At 27.2% G+C, this 20,715-nt stretch overlaps 1 protein-coding gene across 4 annotated transcripts; it reads right to left on the bottom strand.

Annotated features, from left to right (window-relative positions):
• Positions 1-14,191: 14,191 nt before the first annotated feature.
• LOC120068368 (histidine biosynthesis bifunctional protein hisIE, chloroplastic) lies at positions 14,192-18,217 on the bottom strand. 4 transcript variants are annotated; one of them, XM_039020106.1, is made up of 7 exons: positions 17,726-17,864; positions 15,893-16,004; positions 15,704-15,759; positions 15,089-15,334; positions 14,906-15,001; positions 14,673-14,824; positions 14,192-14,583 (listed from the first exon to the last, which is right to left on the bottom strand). In XM_039020106.1, exons 2-7 carry the CDS (start codon positions 15,954-15,956, stop codon positions 14,355-14,357), a joined length of 843 nt encoding a protein of 280 aa, XP_038876034.1. In that variant the 5' UTR covers positions 15,957-16,004; positions 17,726-17,864; the 3' UTR covers positions 14,192-14,354. The 4 variants fall into 4 exon arrangements, with proteins under 4 accessions (XP_038876034.1, XP_038876035.1, XP_038876033.1 ...); XM_039020107.1 differs by having other exon boundaries at positions 15,893-16,001; positions 17,726-17,851; XM_039020105.1 differs by lacking the exons at positions 15,704-15,759; positions 15,893-16,004 and adding an exon at positions 18,077-18,217 and having other exon boundaries at positions 17,726-17,911.
• Between the last annotated feature and the right edge of the window lie 2,498 nt (positions 18,218-20,715).

Below are 20,715 nucleotides of genomic sequence, written 5' to 3'. Positions count from 1 at the left end.
AAAAAAAAAAAAAACAGAGGAGAGAGAAGAAGAAAAAAAAAATAAAAAAGGAGATTCGAAGCAGTGGCATTGTGGGGTTTGCGATCCCCACCAGCCAGCTATGTTGACATTGCTTCTTCCAACTGACGTTTTTTTATTAAAAAAAAAAAAATGGAAACAAAGAAAAAGAAAAAATTAGGGTTCAGAGAAAAAAAACAGGGGAAATTTATATGGGAATAAACAAAAGAGAGAGAAACAATGAAGAGAATATGCAGCACATTAAAACATCCAAATGCTTGGTTTTATTATTATTATTTTATTTTTATTTTGTGGAAATTAAAGAAATTTGTGAATATCAGACTGTTGTTCTTTGGATTCTTGTATTTAACTCTTCAGAAAAGGCGATTTATATTACGAGGATGAGTGGATAATGACACCACAACTGTCCAAATTTTGTTGCAGAGTGAGAGATGAAAACAGAAAGAGAAAGGTATGTGAACACAAAACAAGTTTTCTTTTTTAACATTTTTTTAGTACGCCCATTTTCGGATAGAAATTCATCCTCTGATTTCGAGCAAATGGTGGTTGAATTATGTTTACTTTGACATTCGTTTAAAATTATTCGAAATGTTTTTGAAAGTTTTGTATAAATTTCAATTATGTTGGTATACGTCAATTAATAGTGTTACCAACTTTAAGATCTGAAGTTCGATTGCTCGCCTCATAAAAGTTTAATATTTCTAAACATCAAAAAGTATTATTTTTCCTCTCAAGAATTTTTATTGAAATAATATTATTGAATGTTAATGTTCCAAAAGTTTTTTTTTCTTTTTTATATTAAAATAAAGGATAGAAATGGAAGTGGATGTATAAAACTTTGAAGAGATATATGATATTACTTACAATTACATAGAAGATTAATTATAGTTGTTTTACTTTTATTTTATCTCGAAATATTTAGTTAAAATTATTTGTGTAGTTAATTTTAACTCATCAATTATATTGTTTACGTGATTGATGTTGTAAATGATTATATTGTAGGCTCTTCCAATTTTTATATAATAATTATTTTATAATTTCCATCTTATTTATTAAAAAGAAAAAAAGAAAAAAAAAACTTTTGAAAACTAAGGGCATAACTTAAACTTAACCTAAAGTTTAAGATTATTTTGTACTAAATCCAAAACTCTAGACTTTTTGAGTTCTTGAACTTTAGAAAGTGTCTAAAAGATCTCTCAATTTTCAATCTGTATCTTATAAGTTCTTTTAACTCTAATATGTGTGACAAGTTTCAAAGTTTTCATTTATTTATATGATAAACCTCTAAACTTTCAATTTTATATATATTAAGTAATGATTTATTCAACATCTCTTAAATTTATATCCTATAAATTGAAAATTTAATGTTCCATTCAGACATAGAAAATGAAGTTTGTATCTAATGAATTTATTATTTTTATGTTATGCTTATTGTATAAGGATCTATCACATACACAAAATTAAAAGTTTTAGGATTATTAAATTTTATTTGAAGTATAGGGACATATATCGCATACGAAGATAAAAGTTCAAAGACGTCTCATTTGGTAATCATTTAGTTTTCTTATTCTTCTTCTTATTATTATTATTTTAAATTAAATCTCCTCTCATCTCTAAATTTTTTGATTTGTTGTCTACTTTTTATCAATATTTTAAAAAATAAAGCAGAATTTTGAAAATTAAAACAAATTAGTTTCTAAAAGGTTATTTTTATTTTTAGAATTTGACTAAGAATTCAATTATATTATCTAAGAAAGATGTAAACCATAAAGAGAAAATTGGCATGATTTTTAGAAACTAAAAATTACCAAAAACAAAATGGTTTTTCAACTAGTCCTTAATTGATTTTAAAATGCCTACTTTTCGACGTTCACTTTAACATTTATTTTGAAAATGATGATCAATTTAATCTTATTGTTTTGTTTTCTTTTTTCTTTTATTGGAAAGGAATTTAATTACTCATATTTTCATCAAATCTTTTAACTTTCCTTTATTCATCTTCTTTTAATCATATTGTTTTGATTTTTTGTTTTGAAGTTTTGCAATTTTCTTGCATAAGTAATTTGGAATTTATTCTTAATTTTAAATTTGAAAGAGATTTTTGGTTTAATTGAATCTAACTTTTCTTCTTACATCAATCTCATTTCTTTCCATATGTGCTTGACCATTAATTGTAAAGAGAGATTGTTTTAGAGCCAAAAATCTCATTTATTATCAATTGATCTATCAATGTTCTTGGTGTAATTTTTTTAGACATAATTTTTTGTGTAATTAACAAAAATACGTAATTCTAGTGCTATTTCTTCTATTTATAATAATTTTTCGAGATTTGAGAAAAAAACATATAGTCACCGTTCAAACGAGTACAAGAGACAGTGAAACAAAGAACACAAAGGAAACTTACTTGTGTTTGAAAGGTTCAACAACCGAATGAAAATTTAATCAACTAATGTGGCATTATTTAAGACAATGGTGTTCTTTTATGCACAACTCGCTTTAATTATAACTTATACTCACCTTTGATTGATCAATCTTATTTTATAGATGTAGCATTGTGGAATAGGTTTGAAAACTTGAGCACGTTTAAAACTTTTTTTTTGTCATATTATTGTTATAGTTGCACTCTCGTAATTGAATTTTTAATTCACCATTACAATTAATAATGAGCAAATCAAACATTTATTGTCGAGTTTATCTAACACATTTAGAGGGTTTGGAATACATTTTCAAGTGTTTAGTTTAGAAAATAAGTCATTTTGGAAAAAAACAATGAAGTGTTGAATAACCATTCAAAATAGTTTTTGAAATGTATCTTAAATAGTTCTTTTTTAAAAAAAAAAAAAATGTGTTTTTTGGAAAAATAATTTTTTTCTCAAGTCAATCCAAACGGTCCTTAATATTTTAGTTCATAGTTAGATATTTTCAATACCATTTCTTTTATCAACTCGAGCATGACTCAACTGAATTTTAGATACATCTTTTTTTATCAAAAGGTTAGAGATTATAGTCCCAACGTCACATGTTGTTCACATATATATATATATATATATATAAAATCATATGATGGGTTTGTATGAAAGGGATTTTGTTGCGTATAAAATTTGTATTGGAGTTTTTCAAACAAGAACAAAAATGGTCCATTCTTAAATGAAATTTTTAAAAGTATAGGAAATAATAAAAAAATGAAAGTATAAAGAACATGGAACAATATAGAACCAACATATATAATATTTAAAAAATAATAATAATAAAACCTTTGTGAGCTTTGGGACATTTGACATTGTAGCTAATAATAATTATTTAGAGAGAGAAATTTTTTGTAGTTTTAATTTATTAAAATTTGAAAATTTGGGTTGAAATATAAGTATAATCATGTGCAATCAAAATCTTTTCAAGATTGAGACACATGAACAAAAGAAACTCCATATTAGAAACATGAGAAAGACATTTCATGAACTTACATTCTTTTCTTTCAGAAAAACAAATGAAATCAACCCCTTTACTATTGTCACCTAATGATTTCAAAACTAATAACTTCTTTTATAATTATTATTATTTGGTCAAAATACCACTTATGGTTAATATACTTCTTTTTTTTTAATTTTAATTCATCTACTTATAAATTTCTAATTTTAGTTTCCGTATTTTCTAAAAATCTTAAATTTTATTTTGTTTATGGTTGATATTTGAAAAAAAAAAACTTTTGTTATTTATTACTACTCTCACTATAATTCTAAAAATATATTCATATACTATATTTTATAGTATGAAAATTATTGTTATTATTTAGTCAATTTCGATAAAATTATTTTTGAGAGTCTATATTTAAGATTAGACATTTTAAATTAAAATTAAATAAACTCGATCAAATGATATTTTAATCTCCTTCTTTCTATTATTATTATTATTATATAAAATAAAATTATATGTTACTAAAATTGAGATTAATTCCTAAACAAGGAAGCAAAATCAAGGTTAGGTAGGAATTTCAAAAGTAAGAACTTTTGAAGATGATGTCCCTTTTTGGACAAGTTACTTGTATTTTAACAGCATTTGGGATTTTATTTTATTCAAATTAAAATTATAACTTATTTTTAGTGTTTTGTGAAACTTATTATAAATTAATTTAAAAAAAGAAAATTATTTTGAATGATAAAATTGTTGAAAATATTTACAAATAATAGCAAAATATCACTGTTTATTTATGATAGATTACTATCTGTGTCTATCGTGTCATGATGACACATTTATTGCGATTGTGAAATTTTGTTATATTTATAAATATTTTAGTTTATTTTCCTATATTTGGAAACAACCCTTGAAAATATATATTTTTTAGAATCTATTAAACATAGTTGTTGAGATTTTTTTTTCCACACAATAACTTGTGATTAGACAGTTAAGTACAACAGTAAAAACATAGATAAAATTTTAAAAATATCCAAATATTTTATTTTTATTACTATTATTATTATTATTATTATTATTATAGTATCTAATTTTAAAAGTACTTTTACTATAAATTATTTTAAGAACTATATCAATCTCAAATTAAGTCGGAATTATGTTAAATAAATTTTAAAAACATAGAAAGAGGGAATTTTTTGAAGGGTAAATTATCTAATATTCTAAGAATTAGAAGATCCCATTAATGATGAACAAATAAAATGTTGTTGAAGCTACCCAAGAAATTGATTGAGACTCAAACTCTTAAATCAAAAGACACTAAGCTTTCAAATCAAATTTTATAATTAAGACAAAAGTCACATCATTATTTTTCAGAGATTATAATTATTATAACCCTTCAGATATAATTAATTTTTAAAAGAAAAAATTGTCTGAGTTTTAAACTTTAGAACAAATTTTAATTTATATTCTTGAATTTTGGAGGTTGTATCAATTTAAAATTTAAACTAATAGTTGTATTAATTTAAATTCTGAACTTTAGGTAGTACAATTTAGATCCCAAACTAATAATTGTATCAATTTAAAACATGAACTTTTATAAGTATATCAATTTAAACCTTAAACTTTCTTTAGTACATCTAAATAAAACATAATGGAAGGTTTAATTGATACACTTGTGAAACTTTAAGGTTTAAATTGATAAACTCATGAAAGTTTAGAGTTAAAATTAATACAATTATTAGTTTGGGATTTAAATCGATACATTTATGAAAGTTTGAGATTTAAATTGATATAATTATTAGTTTAGGGTTTAAATTGATACAACCCCAAAAGTTCAGGGATATAAATTGATATTTTCCCTAAACTTTATCTATCAATTTTAACTTTAAACTATTTTATCAAATTGCATCCCAATTTACATTAATATGATAAAAGATCAAATTTTTTCTTTAAAAAAATAAATAAATAAACTTTAACTCTCTAGTAGATTGTTTAGAAAAATATTATATATATATATATATTCAACATATGTGCAATATGTCTCCAAAAAAACATATGTACAGTATAAAATTGATAAAACTGGAGAGAAAATAGGTATTAGAATTTTTTTTTTTTTTTAATGTATGAATTTGGCAAAGTTATTCAATAGTTAATATATGTATTGGTAAAACTAATTTGTTTTTTGTGCAAATTTTGTTTTATTGAAATGGATGTATTTGTGAAGATTTTCCATGTTTTCGATTAAAATTAGTGGCAAATTAATGAAAACTTCGTCGAAAGTAAAAGTTATGATGCTTATTTAAGTTTATGATCTAATTTAAATTAAAAATATAGAGTCGAAATTGGCACAATCAAAAGGTTTAAGTTGAAAATAAAATTTTTTTTCTTTTATAATTTATGTTTTTATTGTACAAATTAATTTCATTTTCCATTTTTCATTTTTTAAATTTTTTTAGAAGTGTAGAAGTTAATTTTATCTGTTTGAAAAACCAAAATTTGTATGAACAATGATTACAATGAGAATAATGCAAAGCTAAGGACCCCAATAGGCAGTGGTTATTGCTGGCACACTCCAATAAATGAAATGGATGGAGAGAGACCACCTTCACCTTCTTCATTTTTAACCATCTTTCTTGAATTTCATTCATTTCTATTTAAAACAAAATTAAACATAAGTTTGGTCCTTATATCTTTAAAATAATTTAAATGTTGTCTTTATGATATAGGAATAGTTTTAATTTGTTCCTTAATTTTAAATTTTAGATATTTTTATTGAAGATACCGTGTCTTTAATTGAACTATGTTCAGATTGTTTAAAAAGTTTAGCAACTTAAACCCGATTTAACCTTCTTTATTTACTGCGTCCTTATCCTAATATTGTCAAGTAACACAATTAGCTTAATAGAAAATATCAATGAGAAATTTCACTCCATAGTTTAGATTTATTACGTATATCCGACATTTTCTTTTTAAATTATATCATAAGTTTTGACTTTTTTAGTGGGTGTTACCTTGCATATGAGATTGACTTTGATTTAAAGTATGACATTTTTGCGAACTTTATGTTATATTTGAAAATATATTGGTATCGGATAAGGATGATTTGTGAGATTTGACAAAAATATGAAAACTAAGTTGAAACTCCAATCTAAATTTTATGAATTAAATTTATAATTTAACTAAATAAATATTGCATGACAAAGAATGATGAATTTCTCTTTTCTTTTTCTTTTTTCTTTTAATAATGTAATGATGCCAGGGTAGAGATTGAAACATCTAACCTTTTGATTAATAATGTTTTGATTATTGTATTTATTTTACAATACGGAGTGTGGGAGAATTGAGCTTCTGATCTTGATGTCGAAGTCAATAGTACAAATTTTATGTCCATTGAACTATATCTATATCGTCATGTCTTAATTAATTGAACTATATTTATGATGATTATAAATGAGTTGGAAACACTCAAATTTAACCCTAATGATATAATAATTTTGGAAGATTTGAGAAGGAAGTAAAGAAATATATTTGAAATGATTCCATTAAAATTTCTTATATAATTTAGGGTGAAAAGATATATAAAATGTAACAGTCATAACTCTTATTTTGCTAATTGTATTGATTGGAATCTATTCACATAAATATTAACAGAATTATGTCTTTTTTTGTTCGGAGTTCAATTATGCCTTCAATAATGTCCCAATGGCTAATTTTAAAGTAATTAATTCTACACATTCCTGTAATTTATATTAATGTGATGCTATATCTGCAAGTCAACTTATTATAAATAATATTTCATTTTATTAATTAACTTAAATGTATTTCTTTTACTTTTATTTTTTCAATACAACAATTGCGGTGATAGGAGTTCGAGAATATATTTTAAAATTTTTTTACCATACATTCTCTCCCTTGATTAATTTAGGATTGATTTCTTCTAAAAAAAAAAAAATTATGTGCATAGCATCTTCTCTTCTATAAAAATTCTTAATATCATTTAATCAATTTCAATAAAAATTAATTATAAATTATTAATTATAAAATCTATTAAAAATACAGGGACTAAATTAACGATTTACTGTTTAGTTCTGGAGTCCACAATGTAAGACGTTGACAAATTATGGAATTAAATGTGTTGATAGTCGTGGACTTACAATGAATATAAGAATTTTTTGAGCCAAACATGTTCTAAAATAGAATTATATCATCAATTACATGATCAAAAGTTCGGATTCACACTTTTACACGATTGTTGAAGTCGACATTATGCATATTTGCAGCCAAATATGTCCCAAAATAACACTTTTTGGATTAATTGTATATGTTAAATTAAGTTTCATTAGGTATATAAATATATAGTTATTTTTTTATTTTTTATTTCTTTGACCATATGTGAGATGAAAAATTGATCATCTAATTTTGAAATTGATAGCATATACTTTATGCTAATCGATCTATACTCACTTTTACAAGTATTCGATATTTGATATATAGATATCAAATGAATATTAATACAATTGATATATAAAATATAAACAAACCAATAGATGTATATATTTTAGTAAAGATGTATAAATCAAAGAAAGATGAAACTACCACCATGAGTTTTATTTATTTATTTATTTATTATTATTATTATTGAGAAGACACCAAGATAGGCATGTGACATAAGGGATTTTGCATTAGAAGGAGACATAGAAATGGTCAATTCTATCTTGATTTTCAAATAAGTAATAGTCTACACCTATTTGATCTATGCACTTCTCTTAATGACAAGGTTAAAAACATTTTAAAAAATATTTTTTTAAAAGAAAAAACTCTACAAATAATTTATGATTGAACGCTTGAGTGGACTGTACAAAGATAGGTGTAGTTCGGGATGCACCCAAATATTTTCCTTTTCAAATTAAGACAAATGAAAGATGAGAGTATTTGGTTGTCTTTTTCTTATATAATTTTTTAAATAAAGACAACAAGATTTAAAAAAAATATATGTAAATATGCGAATTCAAGATGATTTTTCTAAACCAATCAATGATCATTATCGATCTAACTATCTTCACATAACATAACTACTTTGCTATTTGCAAGAAAGAAACTCCAATCAAATAATTAAAATAATTTAGGTTATCTAATAAATGCTAAAACTTTCTACAACACAACAAACAAAATTGTGTAGCAACAAAAAACCTAAAAACACATAGATTAGAATAGGGGTGGGGAAGCCATGAGAATGTGTGGTCCTATCTTTCTTTATTTATCATAGGAAAGAAGGCTTAAGGAGTTGATGTAAAGGATGAAAAGGGTAAAGCCATGGTCCATTGGTCCATTATTCAATGGGGATCAAATTAATTTTTTTTAAAACTTGTTGACCTTTTTCTTTCATTTCTTTACTCTTTTTTTAAGTTGAATTTCTTGTTCCCATATGTTATTGACTATCTTGTGCTTAGTTTTGGCATTAATTTTACATGGTTCAAACCCAAATAGCCTTTTGAATCTTCTTTTCATCAAGAAAAATATTCAACAAACACAAAACAAAGCTGCCAATAGCATTTTATCGTAATCAAGATGGTGAAAACTTTTTTTGTCTTTTTTTTTTTAAAAAAAAAATGATTTATGGATAAAGATGTTGGTTTCATTGTCTATCAAAATCTTGAAATTTCGATTAAAATTTCGAGATTTTGATATACTTGAAATTTCGGTAGGGGATTTTTATTTGTCCCCAATTTCTCGAAATTTTCATCGACATTTTGAGTTTTTTTTTAGCAATTAGATATGGTAACCCAATTGAATTTTTTCTCTTTTACCATAAAAATTTTTATTTTTAAGAAACCACAAATTTATTTTTAACTTTATTCATTTTTTTTCATTGAATTTTTATATCACTTCACCTCAAAATTGAATTGATGTGAGTTTTGTTTCTTTTACCATCAAAATTTTTCATTTTCAAGAAATAAAAATTGAGAAAAATAGTATATATTTATTTTTTTAACTTCATTCAAACCTTTTCGATTGAATTTTCATATCATTTCCCCTCAAAATTGAATTCATATAAGTTTTTGTTTCTTTTACCATCTAAGGCTTTCATTTCCAAGAAATGAAAATAAAGAAAAATAACATATATTTATTTTTAACTTTATTTATTTTTTTCACTTATTTTTCACATCATTTCATTTCAAACTTGAATGAATGTGCTTTCCTTACTTTCGAAAGTTTTCGTGTCCAAGAAAAAACTTTGAAAAATAAAATAAAACCCCACAATTTATCATATAAATACCTCTACCAAATCACTCTTTCTACACCACTCTCGAAGCTCAAGTTCTCTGGTATTCCTCTCATTTTCTCCTAAGCTCTATCTACTTTTGGAGTTTCCTTTTTCTACTTTCTTTTCTATTATGTTGTGCTGTGTTTAATAATGTGCTCGTTGTATCTCTTTTTATGTTTAATGCTATGACTTTTATATCCTTATTATGTTATGTAATTTCAATGTTATGATTTTTTTTATCCACTTCGTTTTATAAGAAACAATTTACAATTATTTTGTATGCAAATATTTTATGTCCTTTAATTTTGTAATTAATCACCAATATTTTATATTATTTTGTAATTGTTCTTTTACTTCTTTTTTAAATTTTCCCTCGCATCAATATATATACACATCTAAATGTTGTCTTACTTTTTTGAAATGATAGTTAAAATTGGTCAATTATATTCTAATTTAACCACAATCAAAGTCTATTAATCAATTATAATAATTTATATCAATTTCTATAAAGTTTCCCGAAATTTTGTCGATATTTCTATAAAATCGGGAACTCATATCTCCATCGACATCAATCTTTCAAATCTTGGTGGGGCTTTGTTGACCAGCAAAATTATACAATCCATTTGAAACAGATACAAACTCAAAGATGAATCTTCAAAAATAATTAAGGGTAGTTGCAAATATAGAAATTAGGCCTAAAATATTTGCAGATATAGTACAATGCAAAAGAATTTGTAGATGTAACAAAATTTAGATTTTGCTTTCAAAATATATTAGTGATAGTACCATATCACTAATAAGAGTCTATCAGTGATATAGTCTACCACTAATAGATTTGACTATATTTACAATTTTTTTTAAAATTGTTATACATTCAATTATTGTCTCTAAAATTCTACCCAATATAATTACCCTCAAGTATAACAATTTAATTTTTACCATGAAAATTTGATTACGATGTAACATGCATTAGATAGGATAGTTACATGGCTCTCACACATACAAACTAACAAAAAATGGAAACTATATGTATATATAATAAAACAAAAAATAAAAACTATATAACATGTGAATGTTTGACTGAATCATTAATTCAATGAAAGTACGAAGAATCAAATGTAGATATAAACTATATGTACATATTTAATCCAAAATATGTGCTACAAACTGCGGTTAGAGAGAATCAAAATGAGTATAAGACATAAAATTTCTACCGTCGAAGTCAAATGTCGGAGATTTAATTCTTTCATTTTACATATGGTAAAAAATACCACTTCAAAAAGAAAGAAATAGATATTTAAACTTTTTATGAATAAGATATAATTTAATGTTAAGTTAGATTAGTTATTTCATCTTACCTCTGGACATTTTTAACATCTAGAACTTTATTTGATATCCATATATGTTTTTTAATATTAAATTTTTAAATATTATTTACACTTATAAATCTTTATTTAGTTATTTATTATTTAAACATTTTCAAAATTCATACTGAATTATGACAAATGAAGTGTGTTTGATTTTGGTTTAGAATCAGTTATGAAAAAAAAATTGAGAAAATTATTAAAATAAATAAATTATAAGGAAACAAGGATAATTTTCGAAAACAAAATTATAAATAGAGGTACAAAAGCCAACTCTGAATTCAAATTATAAATAAATAATTTTTTAAAAAAATAAAAAACAAATAATGAAATGATTACCAAATTGAAGCTTAGTTTATTATTTTAACCTGAATTCAAATGATATTCTTTAAAATTATTTTCAGATTTTTCGATTCAAATTATACAGCTTTTTGGAGAGAAAACAACATTTCCAGTTGTGCATATATCCAAATTTACATTCTGAAAAACATAAAATCAAGTTCATCCCTTAACTCTCAAATACTTTATTTCAACCCTTTTACCTTTCGTATATTTACTCCTAAAAATTCACATAAATAAATAAATAAAATATATATATATAATATATATATATATATATATATATATATATATATATAATATAATATTTGTCGCAGATACTTATTCTTTATAAATAAATGGTAACTCAAATTCATTTCATATCCTCAGCATCTAACCTATTAGGTGCGACTTTAAATTTGTCTTCTACCGAAAATGTGAAAAATAGATCTGAGTTGGTCCAAAAGCTCAATTAGCAAAATATAAATTAAGATTTATTTGTTGAATAATAAGCATAGTAAATTCTCGATTGCCAACATAAACATATCACAAATTGTACCCAAAAAAATCAGATTCAAATCTCCATCCTAAAATTTTATACATGGAAAAACAAAAGTTCGATGGATAGAAATAATATCAAACTATTTATAGAAATAACAAAAAAGAAAAATACTAATAAACACTAAAAATAGAGTATTTTGTGTAAACAATATTTCTTATTTTTTTATTTTTGAAAATCAAATTAAAAAAACTTGAAAAAAGAACAGAGCAGATTCTCTTATAAGAGAATTTCCAAATAAACATTGGGGATATAAAACTCACACTCCATCTACCAAACTCTTATAAGAGCTTTCCCAACAACTCGAAACCAATGAGGAGAAAACCACAATAAATGACTTGTGATTCTATTCAGTGTTCACCATATTACATTACCATGACGGTAAACATCCAAGGGAGTGTTTGGAGCGCAGAGTTGAAATATGATGTCTGAAATTTATATGTCTATATTTGAGGTGTAATGTAATTTTTTAAAACTTTTTTATTTAATAATATGCTTTTGTGATTACTATTTTTATTTTGAAACTTTTTTATTCAATAATTTTATCCATCTTTGTTTGAATAAAATATAGATTGTAATTTATTTTTTTAATTTTTTAATTTTTTAATTTTTTAATTATTTCTTTGTTTCTTTCTTTTTTGGGCAATGAACAACAATTAATTTTATAGAAATATAAATAAAATGAGAAACCAAAGTTGAATCAAAACTTTTGATTCTAGCTATTTTTTAGCCATAAATTTCATTATCATCTTCCCTCCAAATACTACCTTATAAGACTACATCTTGTAGAAGTATATTAGTTACTCGAATACTTAGTTGAGGTAGTCGATTCTTCATAGCGAAACCAATGGTACCATCAGCATCAAAGAATCCTGCAAACCAATTTGATTGAGCATCTAGTGTAATAGGTAGAATTACAGGGATATCCAGTACTTGACAGACACGATGTAGTTGAAGTAGTCGTGTTAGGCGGCAAGCATACTGTTGATAAAGTAGATCCAGCCCAGGGTTACCCTACACTTGCAAGACGTATCGAAGAAGGAAGCCAAGACGCCAAGTTAAGATTCCAGTGGAGATGAAGACCATCAGACACCGATTCTAAGGATTCAGAACATAATACAAGAGAGAGATGGAGTCGTCTGGTTGCAACACGACTTGTTCTTTTTCTTCTTCTACTCTATATTTTTACTATGTCATGAATTTTTTTTAATTAAATCCCCCGTCATCGTAACAGCTACTAGAATGATGTCACCACATTTCTTTAACAATTTCACTTTCATTTCCTCCAAATTTGGAGGATAATCTGAGATTTTTGCTCGAAAATGTTCCAGAAATTTTCTTTTCATTTTATGATTTTTTTTGTTATATGTTACATACGTTTCGTCTAAATATTCTTAACACTCATTTGATATGTGAATTCAATTTAATAAAAATATTTTTTACAAATTTTTACGTATAAATATTGCACTTAATGTAGACAAAATAATATTTTTATATAATCAACGACCCTACAATATGTTTACAACATGTTTGTCATTAGAGGTAGTTTTCGAAAACCAGAGTTGGTCGGGCGAAAATAGTTATCAAAGTTAATCATCGAAGATGATTTTTGTTGAAAATTGTAGTCAAAGATGACTATCGGAGTGAAAGTTTGTCATCAAAGATGGTTGTCAAAGGTGATCGTCGGAGTTGGTAACGCGAATGTGGTCGTCAGAGTTGGATCACCTTGTTGGAGGCCAAAATTGGTTGTCAAAATTCATCGCCAGAGGGGAGAGTTGGGTATACCAACTCAACTCTACCAACATTTAAAGTTGGTGGGCCAAACAATAAGTGAATATATTATACCAACCCAACTCAGATTGGTGAGCCAAACACCCCCTAAGTAAAATAAATACCCCACATCTCAATATATCTACTAAACATCAATTTATATCTCCAATATCTCTAATAAAAGCTTGTAAAACATTTTTTAAAAAAAGTCATCCATTTAAATAAAAATATCCCTCTATATACATATATTATTTGATATATCTATAAAATTAAAATCTTAATATCAATATCGATATTGATGTTTTAATCTTCACATACTAATAATAGCTAAAGATTAAAATATTGTTGTTGACATAGATTTTGAATTTTTATTTTATGAACATAACAACAAATATATCGATAAAAATATCAATATTGATGATTATTTCTAAAAGTGAGAAAATTGTAAAAATTGCTTAGATTAACAATTAAATCATTTTTACTCCTAAATTAAATTGTGAATATTTTTATTAGTATTTTAATTCATATTGAACTGAAATAGATGGGTTTTTTTTAATAATTTACGGTAAAGATAGCGGAGATAACTATGGATATTTAATTGCGATGAACGAATCCTTCTATTTACAGATAAATCGACATGTCAAATGGATTCTTAATCCTCGGTAATAGCTGATTGATCAACTTTCGGTGCCCGATTTTTCTTCTCCTCGATACCTGACTGAGAAAGCCTCTCGCGCAATAGTTGAAAAACATCCTCGACGTTTACCTCTTGAGCTGCAAGCAAAACCATGCCATGATACCACAAATCTGCCATTTCTGAGGCCGTGCGATACTTATCCTCGCCCTCTTCCATCGTTCGACACACTTCATCAGATTCTTCCCTGTCAATATTATTGGAACAAACACCGATCATGTCAAAAACTAGAACTACATGGAGCAGAAAGTGAATGTTTGATTTCAAACACAATACCGAATTTTAGAACAGAGCAATCTGTGGTCGAGCAATAGACGTTTCGTCCACGAGGGCTTGCCGGTTTGTTGAGCTGCTAATTCTGCTTTGCGTTGGGAGATTGTGTGCTCTAATATGTACAAACTGGGCAAGGCCAACCTATGCTTTACATTCTAGAAGAATTATCATACAGATAAGTCAGCATGCTTCTTCCCTTCATAAACCAAAAACAAATAAGTTGATATGCAGCAGACCTGTGGATCATCTATCAAATCATATAGTGATGTATAAAAGCATGTCTCAGCTCCAGTATGACAAGCAGGCCCATCAGGCTTCCCAAGATAAATTATCTAACAATCAGTATCAAAACTAAGTTAGCCATGCACAGTAGAGCACAATAAACTTGTGCTTTAGGTCATAGTTGGTTAGAGCCGTACAGAATCACGATCACAGTCGAGGAATATGTCGTGAATGTTTATGAAGTTATTAGAGGTCTCTCCCTTTGTCCACAGTTGAGATCGTGATCGGCTATAGAAAGTAGCCTTACGTTGGGTAGCAGTTCTAACAACAGCCTCCTTATTTGCAAATCCTTGCATTAATATAGCTCCTGTGTCAACATTTTGAGCTGTAGCTACTACCAGACCTTTGTCATCCCATTTTAGGTCATCTAACAGCATCTCAACCTGAAACATATTGTTCAATATTAGTTGTCCTATACATGTTCAAGACATTGTGTCCAACATGTGTCGGAGTGTCTAACACATGTCAGACATGGACACGTCCATATTTCTTAGGAAAACACTTAACAAAATCAATTAAACTGAGTTGAACTAATAGAACCTTGTTCTTTATATGAGGGCCTTGGAACCACCAAAATGTCTATTTTAAAAACAGAAAATTCAGACCAGCAAACACATCATGAGTACATCACACAAAGAAATATGGGTAAACACCAATAAAATCAACTCAAATGAGTTGGACTTGTATAAAATGTGGAGTCCAGATGTAGCTCAAATAATAATAAGCAAGTATTATCGGGCAACGATGAACACCTTTAAGAGATTTTGATCAAATCTTCCAAATTCATCTTCCAGACATATTATGGTCCCTACCAATTGAACAAGATAGATTCCTTATTGAGTCTGGTAAAATTCATCACGCGGTGAATTAAAAAAATATGAATCATGCATTCAAAAGTGTACAACATTCATGGTAACATCCCCATCTGAAAATATCTGTACCTTCATGGCTCATGTCCTGCATATCGAATGGAATCGAAACCCTGTTTGTTAGCATGAGCCCCATGTATCCAGTGCGATATTAATCGCGAATAAGCTGCACTTCTGCAACCTTCTGTTCAAAAGTGCAGCCTTCTAGTCAAAAGGCACATACATTGTGAATACATAATGCAAAGAAATGCGAAAATACACCAACACAGTCGATTCAACTGAGTTGGATTCTATAGAATGTGGAGTCCAGATGTAGCTCGCATAACAATAATAAATATTATCGGGCAACGATGAACACCTTGAGGAGATATTGATATATTCTCCCCAATTTTTTTTTCCAGACATATAACGGACCCTACCAAATAAACAAGATAGATTCCTCTGGTAAAAAAATTTCTTTAAAAGAAGATACCTACAACTTATTATCATATGTATCTAGTGCCTTATAACAACAGTGTTTCATTAGCACAAAGCACGAGGTGCAATGGCAACAGGCTTGCATAACCACACAAGTTTTAATATCAAATTTAATATCATTACTACAATAAGTTTGTCTTACAGTACTAAGTTCTAACCATTCCTGAGTTTTGAAGGAAAACAAAGTAACTAGAACTACATCTCAAAATTCATAAATCAAAATTTATAACAAATCGAGAATGGAAGAGAGCAATTTTTCCAAATTAATGATGACAGGAAGCAGGGGCGGAGCTACAGTAGGCCAAGGAGCCCCCAACTTCAGAGGTTCAGAAGTGTTTTATATTGGTAATACATATATATACACATATATATACACATATATACATACACATATACGCTTCCACAAGCTTGCACACACACACATATCTATGAGTGTTCAGGCCAACTTACATGTTCCTCGACTAATCTCAAAAAACAACCCACTTAACCCTACAACATTTGTGTGTCAAGGATACTTGTAGAATATAAATCCTAGGTAGATGACCACCATGAAATGAACCCATGAATTCCTAGATCTTTATCAAAGGGATATTTCCTTATTTACAACTGTGCATTCAAAATTTTATTCAAAAATGTCTTTTTCTCTAGTGGCATTCACGCCCTCGGCCCCTCCTGGACACCTGGATTCAAGGCACCCCATGTGTTTTTAAGTACTTTCCTAATATATACATATATATAGCTTGTTTTCTTCTCAATTTGATTTTATGATAACAAATATAAATGAAAATGAATAAAAAAAGATATAAATGTTTAAATTCTTCTATTTAAAAATAATTTCATGAAATTAAACTATATTTATTGCAAGATAGAAAAAAGATCATGGTTTTTTTATTTATATAAAAAAATGTGAATAATTGTTTTAATTAGAAAAATTGGTGAAAATATTTTTAAGTATAATAAAATATCAATATCTATCGATGATAGACACGAAAATAGATTTTTATACATTTTACTATATTTGTAAATGAATTGACTCATTTTCCTTTGTTTGAAAAGAGCGCAAGTATCCCTCTTATTTTTTATTAAATAAAATAGTATCAAAATATGTTTCGAGCCCTCTTACCTAAAGTTTTTAAATCATATTTTCTATTAAAAAATTAAATATCATAAGGAAAAAAAAAAAAACTAATATAAGCAGATCAGATCGGTTTTATAATATATATAATATAAACCGTTCGATTTGGTTTTCATATAATTTCAAACTTAATCGAACCAACACTTCAACACTTCTATAAAAATCGAGTCTTCGGTTCGGTTCAGTCTGATGGATTTTAAGGAACATCCCTAAATATATAGTTTCATCCCCATCCCACACAATTGTTGGAAGGGAAAATTAATATAAAAATAAATAAATTAAAAAATAAGTACCTTGGACTCAAATGAGAGGTCTTTCATGGATTCGTTTGTTGAAACAAAAACAGGATTATTTCTATACTTGTCAGAACTAAAGTTGTTGAGCGCAAAAAAAGGTCTCGAAAATGTCATAGACTTGCATCCAAGGGTCCACATTCTGATATGGGGGGATTTCTTAGAAGAATTACCTCACGATCCAATCTGGGAATGCATCGCCGTCAAAAGATAAGTTAGGGAACTTGAATGCACAAAGAATTTCAAAAACTAGAATATGAACAGAGATAGATCCAAATAATCACGACAAAGACGAATACATATATATGTGAAAAGCAGAGGGTTGAGTGAATGGGAAAAAAAAATACTCACTAAGAACACAAGAGAGGATAATCGAGGAGAGGCAAAGAGAAATGATGGCTTCGACGCAGCTTTAATGATTATTGTGGCATTTGAAGAAGGTGAAAAAGGAAACCCTAAGCAGCCTTGGGCTTGGAATATGGCATGGTGGGCTTATTGGCATCAAAAGCCAAGCCCATGTTTGTCCATAATTTTGAAATAGTTATGGAACCCTAACTAGAGATGTCCAATTTCTTCGTGGACGGGTCCCGCCCCATCGATTAGGACAAAAAATGATCCCACCCGACCCTCGTCCGTTCTCCGTGTCTACCTCGATTAACTTCTATTTATTTATTTAGTACAATTATTTTAATATTATATTATTATTATTAGATAAATATTATATTTAAATTTTAAGTTTGATTGTTTATTGGTTTAGATAATGAATATGTTTAATTGAATATTTATATTTAGATGATGTAAGTGAATAATTTGGTTCATATTTATTTCTTTGAAGTAGTTTTTTTAAGCCAAGTAATTTATCTTTAAATTCAAATTGTCATGTAAAATTAACCATAACAAACAATTTAGTGATATAGTTAATTATTTAATTAAAATTTGTCACAATAGGGATTTAAGTTCATTGGTCTTTTTTAAAAAAAAATAATGGGAAAAGATTTCATGCGATGAACCCGATTCTCGTGAATTCCTATGGAATCATGCTCGATCCCCTACCATGGGTAAACCAATTTGAGGAGTGGGGATGAGAAATGAAATGAGGAGTAGGGATGGGGACGGAGAATGACATCCCCTATCCATCCTGCCTCGTGGACATCTCTAACCCTAATCCATGGGTAAACCAATTAATGGGATTATCTCATTTCTTTAATTCAAAATTGAAAAAAAAATTTGAGTAAATCATCCAACGATTTTGTTTTCAATGTCAAATTAAAATTTGACCATATTCCAAATTTTATTCAAAATCAAATTGTTCAACTTTGAGATTAAATTGCAGATAAAATTTCAAATTAAAAATTGGACATATTCTAAATTATATCCCAAATCTAAATCATCCAAATTCAGACTTTTATCCTCAAGTCAAATTAAATTAAGGATAAAATCTCTAATTGATGTACCATTCAAATTTGGGCATTTTCCAAATTTTATATGAAATTCATCAAAATTTAAGTTTTATCCTTATTTCTAAATCAAATTGCGAGAATGTCTAAAATTCATCTCAAATTAAAATTTGGTCATATTCCAAATTTTATTCCAAATTCAAATGATTCAATTTTGAGTTTTTATCTTCAATCAAAACAAATTGCGGATAAAAAAATATCAATTAATCTCTTATTAAAATATGGTTATATTCCAAATTTTATCTCAAGTTCAAATCAAGTTTAGCCTTTATCCCTAATCCAAATCAAATTGGGTAAAATCTCAAATTAAAATTTGGCTATATTTCAAAATTTATCTCAAGTTCGAGTTAACCTTATATACTAAATTCATAGTTTGATTGACGCATCAATTGAGGTTAAATTCAAGAACAAATATATTTGAATTTCGATTCTGACTTTATATCTTTCAAGATTCATCTACCAATATATGTGCATAAATCTCGAAAAATGGGTATTTGTCGAATAAGAAATTTTGGAATAATCGCAAATTGCCACGTCATTTACTAAATTGATGACGAAATTCCAAATAATTGAATTTGAGATTAATTAGAAGTTGACACGTGTCCCAACTTGAAGTTGAAAATATAAATTAGCGAATTCTGATGATGCCACACGTTTCCTTGGATTGAATAAAATTGATTTAAATTTGATATTATTACCTGGGTTAAAGTCCAATTGAGCCCAAAAATATGCTTAATTTGACCCAAATGTCAAATAAAGCCTAAATCTATTCAGTCGAGCCCAAGGATCAGGTCATGGACCACCCAAGTCTAAGCCCACTTGAAAACTCTATTTATAGAGTTCTCTTCATTTGAGGAGGTCAACAATTCTAAATTCCAAATAGCTTAGAGGGAAGTCCTTCGGATATACAAGCATTATTCCAAGACTCAAACTTCAGGAACATCCACACGCTCTGCTTCCATATATCAAATACGTTTTTTCGAAAGACTGATCATCCAAGAAGATCATCAAACCCAAAGGTCGATCATCCAAGAAGATCATCAAGCCCAAAAGCCGATCATCCAAGAAGATCGTCAACCAAAGATCGATCATCCAAGAAGATCGTCAACCAAAGACCGATCATCCTAAAAGATCATCAAGCCCAAAGGCTGATTATCTTCAGGTTGGGTCGATCATCTAAGAAAATCATCAAGCCCAAAGACCGATCATCCAAGAAGATCAACAGACTCAAAGGCCTATCATCCAAAATGATCAACCAACTTAAAGATTAAAGTTTATTTTGAAAGCATCAAAGGGTTATGCAACAGAGATTATGCTGGTTATATTGAAATTAATATGAATACAAAAGTTCAAATTTTGTGAAACAAGTTTCTCTAAAACCTCGTGCAAATAAGCTTATTTAGATAAAAACTAATTGTGAAGGAGTAAATTTGAGATTTACTAGAAGCAAATAAACTAAAATTAAATATTTAAAAGAAAGATTAAACTTCAACAAAATTTAAATATAATAATAAAATAACAAAAAGTAATTGA

The sequence above is a fragment of the Benincasa hispida genome, chromosome 12 (genome assembly GCF_009727055.1).
Source record: "Benincasa hispida cultivar B227 chromosome 12, ASM972705v1, whole genome shotgun sequence".
Classification (NCBI taxonomy): domain Eukaryota; kingdom Viridiplantae; phylum Streptophyta; class Magnoliopsida; order Cucurbitales; family Cucurbitaceae; genus Benincasa; species Benincasa hispida.
This window is presented reverse-complemented; position numbering and strand designations above follow the sequence as displayed.

Coding starts and splice junctions, on each gene's coding strand:
- LOC120068368 (XM_039020105.1), bottom strand. CDS start 17,866: ATGTGGACCCTTGGATGCAAGTCTATGACATTTTCGAGACCTTTTTTT. Junction 15,335..17,725: donor ACCTCTCATTTGAGTCCAAG/GTACTTATTTTT, acceptor AATATGTTTCAG/GTTGAGATGCTGTTAGATGA. Junction 14,825..14,905: donor ATTTGATAGATGATCCACAG/GTCTGCTGCATA, acceptor TAATTCTTCTAG/AATGTAAAGCATAGGTTGGC.